The 15,666-nt window shown below is 42.1% G+C and overlaps 1 protein-coding gene across 4 annotated transcripts in view; it reads left to right on the top strand.

Moving 5' to 3' along the window:
- Nucleotides 1–2,006: 2,006 nt before the first annotated feature.
- The window catches only part of PANK1 (pantothenate kinase 1), a 62,542-nt gene continuing 48,882 nt past the window's right edge, over nt 2,007–15,666 (top strand). The window contains exons 1-2 of one of the 4 annotated variants that reach the window (XM_025397762.1): nt 3,688–3,882; nt 10,240–10,333. In XM_025397762.1, the coding sequence (XP_025253547.1) occupies nt 3,868–3,882; nt 10,240–10,333 (109 nt within the window). In that variant the 5' untranslated portion in view covers nt 3,688–3,867. Of the gene's footprint in view, nt 2,980–3,687; nt 3,883–10,239; nt 10,334–15,666 lie in introns of those variants that run through there. The other 3 variants (XM_025397761.1, XM_025397763.1, XM_025397764.1) reach the window with 3 other exon arrangements.

Genomic DNA, 15,666 nt, shown 5'->3' with positions numbered 1-15,666 from the left:
GAGATTTAGAGAATATGATTAACTATGAAGTTTGAGTGCAAAAGCTTGAGGATAGCCACCTGGAAACACTAACTCCAAATGAGTGGGATCAGTGCTCCAAAGTGGAGAAGTTAAGATTTCACTTATACCGGCAGAGATGGAGAAGTTCCAGCAGAATTACATTCAACATACAAAACCAATGCATATGCCACAGCGATTTGATTGGTTACAGACTGCTGCATTCCAAGGAAGATTATTACTCTGTGAGGAGAGGCAATGATCCAAGGGATTCATATCTCTGGCCATGCTTGGTCTTCCTAATTATTTACAAGGAAAAAAGGCAAGGCCAGGCATGGTGGCTCATTCCTATAATTCAATACTTTGGGAGGCCAAGGTGGGAGGATAACTTGAGCCCAGGAGTTGGAGGTTACAGACTGTGCCACTATGCTCCAGCCTGGGTGAAGGAGTGAGACCCTGTCTCAAAAAAAAAAAAAAAAAAAAGCAGAAGTTGTAGCTGCATAGCCACATTTCTCTCAAGTCTCACAATAAAGTTCCAACAGCTTGAAGTTTGAATTATTTAATTTTACACATGTGTTACGCATTTCATCAGTCTAACAACTCAGTGGTGTCCTATTACTCTCAAGTTACAAATGAGGGAACAGATGCATTGTATAGTTACAAACTGATAAGGAGTCATAAAGGGAGTACAAGGAATAGGAAGAGGATATGGCAGGGATACCTAACGTAGCCCTAAGGGTGAGGGAACATTCTCTAAATATGAGAAGTTAAACAGGAGATCTAAAGTTGGAGTCTAGTAGACAAAAGAGGTCTTAGAGAAGAGACCTGCAGGCAATGGAAACAGTAGAATGTTGTTTAAGGAATTGAAGGCAGCACAGGGAGCCCCTGATGAGACAGGAGAGGTAGGGAGGGGCCAAATCACCTGGGGTTTTTTTGTCTGTCTTTAAATAGCATAAGGTTAGGGAAGCCAAGAGAGTTGAGATTGAGGGTTTAGTTCCACCTTTGCTCTTAATCTCAGCCATCTATCTGCAGCTCAGTTTCCTGATGTGAAAAAAGTGTGCAAGAGTGGATGGACCAGAGTGCTCCAGTGGCCCCCATGGTTCTGAATCTCTGATTCTAGGTGAGGCTCTGCTGGAAGGAATTGCCAGATGCAAGCCCTAGATGCTGCTGAATGCACTGAAACCCAGGGGCCCAGCAACCCAGTAGCCAGCCAGCACTTGCCAGACTCTAACTCCTCTGTAGATTAATTGCAAATCATGGAGAATATCACAAAATAAATCACACAATAAATACGGCTGTAAGCATGGTTTGTTCCCCTCCGTCGAAACAAAGGGCGAACTGCTAATCATAACAGCATAATAAGGAAAACTAGCTTTCTGAGCATTTACTATGTGCCAGGATTGTACCAGGTACTTTTAGTAGGTTTTCTCACAACAGTCTCCTGTTATGGATAGGAAAGTGAGGCCTCAAGAGATTGCATAACTTTGGGAAGGAGTGCATACTCACCACTCAAATTAGTCCTGCATACTGAGCATGGACAGTCCCGTTTCCTATTGCCAGAAGTGTTACCTTGAGCAATAACGTTATCTGGGTTTGCTCAGTGGCCGAGTTGTAATTTGAACCCACTGCTGACTCCAAAGCTCATGGTGTTGGTCACCACGTGATGCCTTCTTAGAAGAGGCAACTCCTTACTCTATAAATAACATGACATTGTCTTTTGAAGTCCTTCCTGGGTGAGGAAAGTGCTTTTTATAGCATGGAATTGCTCCTGTTTATTTGGTCTCTTTCAGCACCGATTAATCCTGCCTACAGTTTTGTCCTTCACTGTCCTTACACTGTATTCCTAGGTTTCCTCCCTGCAAAAGACAACTCCATGAAACCACATGGTGTTTGTGTGTGTGTGTGCCAGCAAAGAAATTTCACTCCCCTCCCTCCCCAAGTCTGCCTACTTTTCTATAAATAATTGTTCTCCTCCCGCCCCTCAGGCCTCTAAGTAGTTTGGTCACTTAACCAAACGCACAGGCACACACGCGCGCGCGCGTAAGCACACACTCACAAAGCGGGGAGGGTAACGTGAATGACCTTGCAAAGGTATCTTGCCCACTGGGGACAGGATTAGCAAACCTGAAACCTCTGCAAATATTTGTCTTCCTCCCGTATTCTTCCTGAAGCGGTTCGCTCCTCTCGCTGTCTCTCCCAGACCCCTCTCGTTTTCACTCCGCCATACAAAGCCCAACCCGCCCATCTCCTCTCTGCAAACCCAGAGAACTTGATTCCCCATGTTGAAACTCGTCGGTGGCGGTGGCGGGCAGGACTGGGCATGCTCAGTGGCGGGGACCAGTCTGGGAGGCGAGGAAGCCGCGTTTGAAGTCGCGCGGCCCGGGGATCGGGGGAAGGCGGGCGGCGGGAGCCCCGGCTGGGGGTGCGCGGGGATCCCCGATTCCGAGCCCTGGGCTGGCGTGCTCCAGGCCGGCGTCGTGGGGCCGGCGCGCGGGGGGCAGGGCGCGGAGGAGGTGGGGGAGTCGGCAGGAGGAGGGGAGGAGCGCCGGGTTCGCCATCCCCAGGCGCCGGCTCTGCGGCTGCTGAATCGGAAGCCGCAGGGAGGATCCGGGGAAATAAAGACGCCCGAGAATGACCTCCAGCGAGGCCGCCTGAGCCGGGGCCCGCGCGCAGCCCCGCCAGCACCCGGCATGGGCGACCGCGGCGGGCAGCCGGAGCGCTCGGCCCCGCACTCCCCTGGGGCCCCCGTGGGCACCAGCGCCGCCGCTGTGAACGGGCTGCTGCACAACGGCTTCCATCCGCCGCCAGTCCAGCCGCCGCTCGTCTGCAGCCGGGGTCCCGTGGGCGGCAACGACGCAGTGCCCCAGCGCCTCCCGCTCCTACCGGAGCTCCAGCCGCAGCCACTGCTCCCTCAGCATGATTCCCCGGCCAAGAAATGCCGGCTGCGGAGGAGGATGGACTCGGGGAGAAAGAACAGGCCGCGTAAGTCCCGCTGGGAGGGGAGCGCGGGCGCAAGGCAGACGCAGCGTGCGGGGCCCGGGACTGGGAGCGGCTGGAGCAGACGCCGCAGCACGTCCCGTGCGCCCCCGCGTCTGCGGTCGAGGGACTGCACAGAGTGGGTTCCTGGGACTCATTCTTTTCCCAGGGGGCATCAAGCACTACAGGTCGTTGCCTGAGCCTGCCTTTTGCTCGCTTCTATCCGTAGAATGGGGCGATTGGACATGGAGCTTGAGCGGGTCCCTAGGTCAAGGATCTATAATAGGCGAACGCTCTCTGTCCGCCCTTCTAACTGGTGGCTGGGAAAAGCATGTGTGTGAACGTTTGCTGGGGTCCAGGAGTGAGGATAAAGTGGGCGGCACACCGAGGGTGCCCTCTCCTTTCTCACCCCTCTCGCTTCTTTGAGCGCATCCTGCTGGGGTTGCCTGCCCTTTGAATCACAGAGTAGCCGGCAGCGTCTCGGGTCTATTGGAAAGCGCAAGTCTGGAGGCGTGGAGTTTAACAACCCCCAAAATCACAGCCTATTAGACGCTGTTTCTTCACAGCCAATGAGAGGGTTTTTTGGGAGGGACACACCTACTGATACCATGTGGGCCGGAACTATGTGGACCAATGAAGATTGGAGGTGGATTTTTTTTTCCAAAGAGGGGAGGTTGAGTTGAGGGTTTGTAATTGTAATGTACACCGCAGAAAGCCGAAGTGCATTATTTCACAATCTAAAGCTTGTATATATAATGGTAGTTTGTAAAGTGTACCTTCCCCACAGGACGTTGTGGGATGTAAATTTGTAGGTCGAGTTTACAGCTGGTTTTTCTTAGCTGAACCTCATTCAACTGCTTACTTCTTTGTGGGTATCTTTAATGAAGCTTATAAATGGCAAAAATCAAAGTAAGTACAGTAAATGCTAATAAATGACTGCATTTGAGCACACACCTTTTGCATAGAGGTTATGCTGTTCGATATAGGGAAATTGTTAAGTAGGTTTTGGATTTCTGTAAAAGTTTAATGTTTGGCAAATAACACCTTCACTTTTCCCTGTTTCTATGTCTTTTTGACTCTTAACTTTTCTGCATTGGATTAAGATTTCTAAGACCTTGGAAAGGACTTTGACATGACTGTGGGTGACTCTGGTACTTGTATCTTGTGGGTTTGAAATGTTAAGTTTGTAGGTTAAGATTTCGTGTGGAACTTTGAAGCCAAACAGCAGATTTGGCTAAGGTTGTAAGGTGTAAGGTTGTAATCTAGCACCTGAATTTTTATTTGCTTTTGTTTTTGATACTTGTTAGAAAATGACTTTCATTCGTATTAATATTTTAAAAGTCAGGACTTAATATTGATTACCTGTGGTTTATAAACCTGTTTTACTTATTTTGAAGCTACATTTCAGTTATTTCTCTGATCTACATTGACAGATTGTACTAGAGTTTGCAACGAAAATAGCTAAAATATAATGAAAGGGAGCTTCTAACTTAATCTTCTATGTTTAATTGAGGATATAACAACTCTTGAAATAACTTCTGAGGAATTTAAAATACACCTTCTAAGAATACCTTGAAGACAGAGAAAAACTAACCTGAGCCTTAACTTGTGCTTGCAAACCCACAGAAATTATTTTAAAATACAAGAAAGTGTAACTATCTGCCTGTGTGCTTTGTGTCAGAAATTAAAGTGGTTTATATTTCTTACAAAATAAAAATCCTAGTTGTTTTAAGTTTCATGAACATGATTGTTACTTATAATTTTTTAAAAATGGTTTGTTAAAATTGGATTTACATTATTTACCATGTTTTCTTCTCTCAGATTTGAACAACCATTTCTAAAATAAATTTTACATGTCAAATCTGGCCTTTTCACTACCAAAATTTCTTAGTTAAAAATGGCTTAACTTAATATCTTTGTGCCTTGCCTATTGACATTCACATATCTTTATGAAAAGAATATTGTCCAATCAGTTGATATTTAGTTACTCTAAGAGGAAGTAGTTACTCTAAGAGGAACATTTACGCACTCTGTGAGTATTTACATACTCTAAGCTTATTCCTATTTGCTGATGACTGACAGATTTTACAGGCACAATTTTTGCAAAGAGTAGTTGGGTGCTTTAAATGCAAACTTTAGTGTGTGCCAGTGGCAAAGCATCAACTAGACAAATAATTATTTCCTCCTGGTCAGTTACAACAATTTGGCCTCTGTCCAAACAAGATGTGTGTTAAGACAGCCAGTGTTAACACTTGTAAAGGCATCTGGAATACATATGTGGATAGGTGTGTTTCTATTTTGTAATATTCTGGCAAAGGACAATACACATTAAAATACTTCATGTTTGAAAATGATGGATGGAATAAAACAGATCAGTATTTTTAGATTATTTAACAAATTTTAATCTGACTTCTCAGTGCCGAGACTATTCACCATCCTGCAATCTAAAAATCAGACCAGTGGCAGGTTAATTTTGCTAAACCAGGAAAGGAGAATGTTGTCCACTCTTTTCATCTAAAGTGCCATCACCTCACTCTACTTGTCCTTGAAAGGCTTTTCTTAGACTACTTAATATCAGGCTTCCTTAGGTACTTTACCCATCTCTGCTACTTAGCAGCAGTGTGATCTTAACCAAGTTACTAGGTCAAATCTTGAACTGCTGGAGCTAGGCTAGGTGATCTCCAAGTGCTGTTTCCTGTACCTTCAGAATTCTATGACACTTCAGAGCTGACAGTTCTTCCTACTAGATGACACTAGTTATCTGCTCTGCCATTGACTTAACATTTAATTATAAATGGATTTTTTTGCCTTGTTCTAATTTTTTGTTTGTTTGTTTGTTTTGTTTTGTTTTTGAGACGGAGTCTCGCTCCATTGCCTAGGCTGGAATGCAGTGGCACCATCTCGGCTCACTGCAAGCTCCGCCTCCCGGCTTCACGCCATTCTCCTGCCTCAGCCTCCGGAGTAGCTGAGACAACAGGGGCCCACCACCACGCCCAGCTAATATTTTGTATTTTTAGTAGAGACGGGATTTCACCGTGTTAGCCAAGATGGTCTCTTCTCCTGACCTTGTGATCCGCCCACCTTGGCCTCCCAAAGTGCTGGGATTACAGGCTTGAGCCACCGCGCCCAGCCGCCTTGTGCTAATTTTATCATGTGTGTTCTATGTGTTACTTGTCTCCCCAATTAAACTGAATGTCTGATTATAGACATTACATTTTTCTCATATGCCTTGCACCTTGGGTACAAGAGTATATGACTGATGTCACAGAAAAAAAGGTACAAGTAACCCTATCACTACCTCATTGAGGAAGCCATCTCCACCTCCACAACAGACTTTGATAAAAGTCCTTCAGTGGAGTTTCTTTGAGGTATCAGTAGGGAGATCCCTTTGATCTGCTCCTTGGTGCGCTGATTCTCTGAAGCACAATTAAGTAGCACCTCATAGGGTCACCTCATTTAACAAATATTTTGAAACTAATGCTGAGGTGCTGTGAATGCTAATGTGTTGTAAATGGTATACTCATTCAAGGGCTTGAATCCCAGCTGGATGATCTTAGCCAGTTACTTTACCTGTATGTTTCAGTTTCATATCAACAAAATGGAGATAATCTTACTACCTTGTGGGGCTGCTATGAGGATTAAATGAGATTATATATATAAAGAATCCTGTTTGGCACATAGAACTTATTGATAAATGGCAGCTCTCATCATCACTGTCACACTACACATTGCCCACCATTAATCCATAGGACAAGGCATTTGAGCTGGCACATACAACCTCAGGCTGACTTTCTTCATTTTAGAAAACTACAGGCCAGGTTCAGTGGCTCATGCCTATAATCCCAGTACTTTGGGAGGCCAAGGGAGGAGGATCTCTTGAGCCCAGAGGTTCAAGACCAGACTGGACAACATAGGGAGACCCTATCTCTACAAAAACTAAAAGTAAAAAAGTTTAGCCAAGCATGATGACATGTGCCTGTGGTACCAGCCACTCAGGAGGCTGGGGCAGGAGGGTTGCTTGAGTTTCCAAGGTCGAGGCTGCAGTGAGCCATGATTGTGCCACTGCATTCCAGCCTGGAACACAAAGCAAGACCCTGTCTCTGAATAAATAAACAAACAAACAAATACAGGCTTAGAATAAGAAAGATCAAAGAGTTGTATTTGATCAGCTATAATACTATTCCTATCCCACAATTCTTTTTTTCTTTTCCTTTTTTTCCTTCCTTTCTCTCTCTTTTATTTTATTTTATTTTTTTCGGTCTTTTTCCCCCAATATAGCCAAAAATATTGGATAGCACAAAAAATGTAGGAACAAAGCAGGAAAAAGTACTTGTGATCCCACCACTTAGAGAAAGCAACTGTTTAAAATGTACCATATATTAATGATAATTTTGGATCATACTAACATAACTTTTTTATTAAAAATTTTAGTATAAGCATTTTCTTATGGCATCTAAGCATCATCCTTAATGGTTGATTATATTTCTGATATTCCATTATATAGATATTCCAAAATCTATTTAACCTATCTTTTGCAACTTTAGGCTACACACAGGGTCTTTATATCACAAAGCACACACACACAAACACAGACTTTGAATCACTAATTCAAGCATTGTAGTCTTGATTAGAACTTGGAGTATTTTTGCTGTATTAGAAAGCAGAAGTATGGCAGCGACAACTTTTTACATAACTCTTTTTCCCTAAGGTTATTTTCAATAATATCGGTGAATATATACTTTTTAGAGGAGGAACAGAAATGACACAAAGTGGTATATAGATGTTGTCTTGAAAACCTGGATATTTTAGACACCAAGGACACTGTTTTAGAAAAGCCATAACACTAGTGGAGACAGGAGAAGAATGTAAAGGAAATAATTGAGTCACTGACCACTACACTGCAGAAAGGCAAACATGTGAGTATCATCTGAAGGGCTCAAGGACATGTGCTACCTTATTCCGTCTCATCCCAGTGTGTGGCAACAGGCAGGAATAATGAGTAGATGCATGCAGTCAGCCTTCTGGTCGGAGGTTCTGACTTCTCAAATCATCCAGATAGCAGAAAATGAGAGTTAATTATGCACGTAGCATACTGGTGGGTACAGACTGAAAAACCCCAAATCTGTTACCAGTTTTAGCCATCACTGTGAAAGTATAAGGCTTTAATTTCCTAAATATTGGGATGTTTAGCTTTGGCACTTGGACTTTACATTACCCTTGAATCAGGCTAATTAGAAAAACCAGTATAATAAAGATAAATAAGGAAAATTGGTTGTATCTGCATAGAGTATGGATGCATACAGTATTTTTAACAATTAATTTTAACATAATCAATACTTCTACATGAATGAGAGACATTGCAACTTAAAACACAAAAGACTAAAATGGAAAGCAGGAGCACATTCTAGTATTGCTACCTTCTAGGGCGTGGTCAAATTCCCAAATTTGTCAATTAAGCTGTGAATTGTACAATACACATTTGAACTGATGCATAATAATTTAAGGCCCCAGTGTCCAGTGTCCAACTGGTTAAGGATCAGGATTTTATTAAACATAAGAACACTGCTTTTCCTCCGAAAGACCAATAAGTGAATTTCAACATTAATATAATACAAAGCATATTTTATTTGGCATAGTGACCAAAGACACAAACAGTGTTGTTGCTTCTTGACATGTGAGACATTTAACAAGTGACTAAAACAAAACCTATCACAGTTTTGGAGACAGAATAAGTAGGGGAAACAAAGGAGTATTGGTTTTAACTGACAAGCTGTTTTGTGTGTGTGTGATAGCCTGCGTTTTAATATTTTGTGTGTGTATATGTTAAGTATGAACCAATTATCATGAAAATTAATTAGGGTTTGACTTCTAATATATTTAATTACATATGCTTTAGGTTTAATAGGTAAGCCAGTATTCATCTTGGAATCTTGGGATGACAAGTATTTAGTGTAACCACTGTGGCGTACAGAATTTCTAAGTAGACCTTTTCTCTAGATAGTACAGCTGTCAAGCTTGGTACCTCATTACTTAATTTATGACACCTTTTAAATGCCTGGAGTTGTTGGGTAATTGTGTGTGTGTGTGTGTGTGTGTGTGTATGTGTATGTGTATTCTCTCCTTGAGAGTATATTTGAGAGTAGCAGATGATTCAAAGGGGCAAAGAAATATTATTTTTAAAGAGAATTACATCAAAATAATGACCTCGACCTCTAGCAGATTTCTCTATAGTTAGGAAAGAAAGTGGAAAAAGTCATGACAGTAGCTTCGATTTACACAGTAATGAGAGTAGCTATTATTGAGTGACATCTCTGTGTCCGTTCTGTATGTGCTTTTACAAAAGCATGCAATTCCCACTCCTGCTCTCTATTTTAAAGATGGGCAAAGAGAGGCTCAAAAGAGCAAAGCAACCTGTCCAAAGACCTGTAATCAGTGAATGACAGGGCCAAAACTGTAACCCAAGTCTATCTTCCTTGCCAACTGGCTTTGTTTTCTACCACAATAAGCCTATTATTTATGTTGGGGAAAGGATATGTGTTCTGTCAAACTTTCGGAAAAGATAGGTGCATGTAATCTGTACACCTCTGGCAAAAAGCTCATCCATGTGTCTGTGGAGGTAACAGTAGCCAACATTGAGGAGCACTTACTATGTGCTAGGCACTAAGTTAGACATATAGATTCTCTCATCAAATACTTCTAGCAGCCTGGGAGATAGGTGCTGTCATTATCTTCCTTCTACAAATGAGGAAACTGAGGGCTCAGGACTCAGGGTAAAACTATTTGAGTTAAGATTTTGATTCTCCTGGGCAGGGCCCTGGTGGGTTCCATGAAGCAAGTATGGGTTGGGTTCTGTGGTGTAAAGAGCTTTGTTGCCACCAGACCTGGATTCAGATCCTCATTTCCTCCTTACTAGCAGTGAAGCCTTAGGTGAGATTCTTAACTTCATCAAGGCTCACTGTTGAATAGAGATAATGGTGGCCATCTTATCAGCTGTAGTAAGAACCAAATGTGGAAAATGTATATCAAGTGTAGTACCATGCCTGGACCCTAGTACATGCGTAGTAAAATATATCTTACTATTTATCATGGTTTGAATGTGTCCCCTAGAACCCATGTGTTGGAAATGTAATCTCCAATGCAACAGTGTTAGACGGTGGGGCGTAATGGGGGATGTTTAGGTCATGAGGGCTCCACCCTCATGTATGGGTTAATGCCAATTGTAAAAGGACTTGAGGCTGCAAGTTCAATCTCTTGCTCTTTCTCAAGCATGCTCTTTTACCTTTCTGCCATGGGATGATGCAGCAAGAAGGCCCTCACCAGATGCAATCCCTCGATCTTAGACTTCTCAGCCTCCAGAACTGTAAGCCAAATAAATTTCTGTTCATTATTAATTACCCAGTCACAGGTATTCTGTTATAGCAACACAAACTGGACTAAGACAGAAAACTGGTACTGAGAATTAGGGCTGCTGCTATAACAAATACCTGAAAATGTGAAAGCGGTTTTGGAACTGGGTAACAGGTAGAGACTGGAAGAATGTGGGGAAGCAGGCTATGAAAAACCTGTGTTGCTATGAACAGAGCATTAAATGTGGTTCTGGTGAAGGCTGAGAAGAGGAGAGCTGTAGTAAAAGTCTAAATCTGCTTAGAGATTAATTATGTGATAGTGATGAGAATGTTGGTACAAATAAGAACAAAAAAGGCAATTCTGATGAGCTCTCAGATGGAAAAGTGGAATAAGGTATTAGAAACTGGAGTAAAAACCAGCCTTGTTATGAAGTGGCAAAGAATTTGACTGAATTGTGTCTGTACCCTAGGGCTTTACGGAAGGCAGAATGTAAGAGCAATAAACTACGATATTTGATGGAAGAAATTTCTAAGCAAAATATTAACTGCATACAGGAAAAGAGAAGAGAGAAATGATTTAAAGATAAAATTTATAATTAAAAAGGAAACAGAATTTAGGGATTTGAAGGATTCTCATCCTGGCCATGTGGTAGAGAATGAAAGAACATTTTCAGGAAAGAAGACCAAGGGTGTGGGCAAGCAACCAATTGATAAGGACATCAGTAGGGATAGAAGGAAACCAGAGGCTGTTCATTAGTACAATGGAAGAATGACTCTGAAGGCATTTTGGAAATGACTGATGCTGTTCCTCCCATCACAGGCACACGGTGCCATGACCTCGAAGAAGGAAGTACAGTTATGTCCCACATATAGACCTTTTCACCAAGGAAGGAACACGTATATACAAAGGTAGTCCTATAAGATTATAACGGAGCTGAAAAATTCTTACTGCTCATTGGTATCATAACCATTGTAACATCATAACTCAATGCGTTGCTCATCTGTTTTTGGTGATGATGGTATAAACCTACTGGCTGCCAGTCATATAAAAATATAGCACATTCAATTATGTATAATACATAATACCTTCCAGTGAGACAAGATGTGGAGGTGGAATACAGTGAAATTGATGACCCTGACTCTGTGTAGACCTAGGTTAATGTGTGTGTTTGTGTCTTTGTTTTTAACAAATAAAGTTTAAACAGTAAAAAAATAAAAATAAAAAATTTTTAAAATAGAAAAAAGCTTATAGAATTAGAATATAAAGAAAATATTTTTGTACACCTATGCAATGTGTTTGTGTTTTAAGCCAAGTGTTATTACAAAAGAGTCAAAAAATTTTAGAAATTAGAAAGTTTATAAAGTAAAAATGTTATAGTAAGCTAAATATAATTGATTACAGAAGAAATACATTTCTTTTTATAAATTTAGTGTAGCCTAAGTGAACAATGTTTGTAAAGTCTACAGTGTGTACAGTGATGTCCTAGGCCTTCACATTTACTCACCACTCACTCACCCAGAGCAACTTTCAGTCCTGGAAGTTCCTGTATGTGCCCTATACAGGTACACCACTTTTCGTCTTTTATACTGTATTTTTACTGTCCCTTTTCTATGTTTAGATCTGTTTAGATACACAAATATTAACCATTGTTACAATTGCCTACAATACTCAGCACAGTAACATGCTGTACAGGTTTACAGCTTGGGAGCAATAGGGTTTACCATATAGCCTAGGTCTGTAGGAGGCTATACCATCTAGGGTTGTGTAAGTACACTCTATGCTGTTTGCACAATGACAACATTGCCTAATGACACTTCTTTTCTCTGAAAATATCCCTGTCATTAAGTGACATATGACTGTATATCAAAAGAGAGACCTAGTGTGCCCTCTGGATCTTGGAGTTCACTGCTCAGGGCTGCCTGAAGTCTCTGCTCTCCACATTTCAGTACAGTGCTTCTTGCTCACCCCACCCATGGCTCAAGGGTGCTCTGGTGTGGCTCAGGCCACAGCTTTGGAATGTGCAAGCAGCAAATCTTGGGCATCCATGTGGTGTTAAGTCTACAGACATGTGGAATACAAGAATTGTGGAGGCAGGCAGAGTGCAGTGGTTCACACCTATAATCCCAGCACTTTGGGAGGTCAAGGCAGGCGGATCACAAGGTCGGGAGATGGAGACCATCCTGGCCAACACGGTGAAACCCCATCTCTACTAAAAATACAAAAAATTAGCTGGGTGTGGTGGCATGCACCTGTAGTCCCAGCTACTCAGGAGGCTGAGGCACAAGAATCGCTTGAACCCGGGAGGTGGAGGTTGCAGTCAGCCAAGATTGCGCCACCGCACTCCAGCCTGGGCAACAGAGCAACACTCCATCTCAAAAAAAAAAAAAAAAAAAGAATTGTGGAGCCATGGCTTTCTCCAGCTAGATTTCAAAGGATATCATAGACAGCCTCATGGCCCAGGCAGACACGTGTTGCAGGGGTGGAGCCACCCAGAGAGCCCCTACTAGGGCAATGTGCAGCATAACCTGGGGTCAGAGCTACCGCAGATAGTCTCCTAGAGCAATGCCTAGTAAAGCCTAAGGAGTGGGCTCACACCAACACTCCAGAACTCCAGAACTACCAGCGTGAAACACCAACCAGGAGAGCCACAGGCATCTGACACCAGCCTGTGAGAGTCGCTGCATGGGTAGCACCTAGCAAAGCTATAAAGGTAGGCCTGCCTACCTGAGGCCTTGGGAGCCCAACTGCCACTCCAGTGTTCCCAGATGGTAGGATGTGGAGTCAAGGAAGATTATTCTGGAGCCTTAAGATTTAGTGTTGTTTGCCCTGTTAGGTTTTGGATTGACTTAAGACTATCCCTTTCTTCTTGCTTATCTGTCTCTTTTGGAATGGGAATGTCTATCCTGTGCCTATTCCACCATTGTATTTTGGAAGCAAGTAACTTGTTTGATTTCACAGGCTTACAGCTAGAGGGAAATGTGCCTCAAGATGAATCCTGCCTTGAATCTCATCCATATCTGATTCAGATGAGACTCTGTACATTGAACTTCTGGGCTGATGCTGGAAAGTTATGACTTTTGGAGCTATTGCATGAAATGAATGTATTTTTTATGTGAGAAGAACATGAATTTGGGGAGCCAGGGTGGAATATTGTGGTTTAAATGTGTCCCCTAGAAAGCGTGTGTTGAAAATCCCCAGTGTAACAGTGTTGGGAGATGGAGCCTAATGGGAGACATTTAGGTCGTGAGAGCTCCATTCCCATGAATAATTAGTGCCATTATAAAAGGGTTTGAGGCTGTGAGTTCACTCTCTTGCTCTCTTATGCATGCATGCTCTTTTGCCCTTTTTCACACTTCCATCATGGGATGACGCAGCAAGAAGATCCTTGCCATATGCAGCCCCACAGTCTTGGCCTTACTAGCCTCTAGAATTGTGAGCCAGATAAATTTCTGTGTCATTACAAATCACCCAGTCTCAAGTGTTCTGTTATAGCAGCACAAAATGGACTAAGTCACTATTAATACTAGTTTTATTTATATTAATAGAGGACATTTTATCTCTCTCTCTCTCTCTCTCTATATATATATATATATATTTGCTGAATGACCAACTGTGTAGACATTTAATATTAATGTCATTGCTGTTATTTAATTACAGAGGCTTCCAAGACTCTGAAATACCAGGATTTCCACAAACTCATCTTGCCCTGACTGGGAATCTTTTGGGGACTGGATTTCAGAGGATTCCCCAACCCGATCTGATATCATCTCTTCAATGGAAGCTTCCCTAATACCCTCTCATGTTTCTAGAAGCAGGACACATGACCTATGTCACAAGTCTTGACCTGATTGTCATAGATTGCCTCACCAAGTATAGCATACCCTCTCTGAGAGTGATGCTGGCAAATTAGTGAATAAGAGGACTGTGGAATTTATTTGATTGCTAATCTTGTGTCAGGACATGGTTATTTTTTTAAAAAGGAAGTATCCTCTTTTGATCTTAACTGTTTGATATCTCAGCCCTTGAGTGAGGCAGTTATATGCAAAGGAGATGAGAAAGATAAGAAAAGTGAGTATTTTTCCTTTATAAAAGCCATGTGATTGAACAAGACTTCAGAATTCAGAACAGCTACATCCAGTTCTTGGGTCATTTTTTTAACCCATTCTCCAATAATTGAAAAAATGTCCTTGCAAATATGTGCAAGACTCTGGAATCTTCCTCTGGCAGATGATGAATGAGATGACTATTTCCAGGTGCTTGCCTTCAACACCAGCACATGCACCTTCTAGTATTTTTGGCCTTGATCCTACATTGAATCTGAGGCTGCAAGGACTTTAGATAGAGGCTCAGGACAGACTGGACCTGTATGAACCTCTGTGAGTTGTAGTTAGCCTGGGCAGCCAGTTACTTGGATCCCTCCGGGGCTTCTGGACAAACAACTCTTTTATAGCCCAAGGTAGATCATCAGGGGCGACCAGAGATAGGAATAGATTCGTTGACTTCAAGATTGACATGAGTTAGCAGTATGGTGAGGCTTCCAGCAAAATGGAAGCACTCAATAAATGTTAGCTATTATTACTGTGGTGGTGTTAGATGTTCTTCCTTATACTAACTCAAAATCTGTCTCCCTATAACTTCTACCCCATGGACAATTCAATACATCCAATTCGTCTTCTACATAACAGCTCATGAGATATTTAAAGATAGTTATGTTATCTTGACTCTTTTTTGGGTTCTCCTCTTTGAAGAACCAAGACCAATACTCTTGCCTGCCAGATTCTACCTATGTGACTCAGTGCAGGTTATACTGGGTTGCTGACAAGTATTTAAGCAAGTTTGGAGGATGACTTCTTGGGGTAGTCATAAAGGAGATCAAGTAAGTATTGACCTGGGTGGCCTTGAACTCTGAGATTTAATGATTTCCATTAAACCTACAGGGACTAACCAGTTTTTAATTTCTTTGGGCTAGCACTGTGCTAGACTCTGCATGTGATATTTGGTTTCATGTGACTCTAAGCTAGAGTGTAACCTGAAGCCAACTGTATGGCTTGATTTCTTCACTCAGATGCTGTAATAGCTCCAGAAATCACTAAACCCTGTGTGTGAGTCAGGACCTGAACATTAGTGGAACCTGTTTACTATTCATACTCCCCCAACTACCTATGTTTGATTTAAAAAAAAAAAGTTAAAAGGATGTTGTGTTTTTAGGATGTTCCATACTAGGAAGTTAGTATACATTTGACTAAGGAGATAATCACATCTTCTTACCTTTTATGGAAGGTCTTATCTTTTTTTGTGGAAGGTTTTTACTTTGAGAAAGGGTCCAAAAGTGATTTATTCTTTGGG

Source organism: Theropithecus gelada, chromosome 9, assembly GCF_003255815.1.
Source record: "Theropithecus gelada isolate Dixy chromosome 9, Tgel_1.0, whole genome shotgun sequence".
NCBI lineage: Eukaryota > Metazoa > Chordata > Mammalia > Primates > Cercopithecidae > Theropithecus > Theropithecus gelada.
The sequence above is the reverse complement of the archived record's forward strand: the minus strand, read 5'-3'. Positions and strand labels throughout refer to the sequence as shown.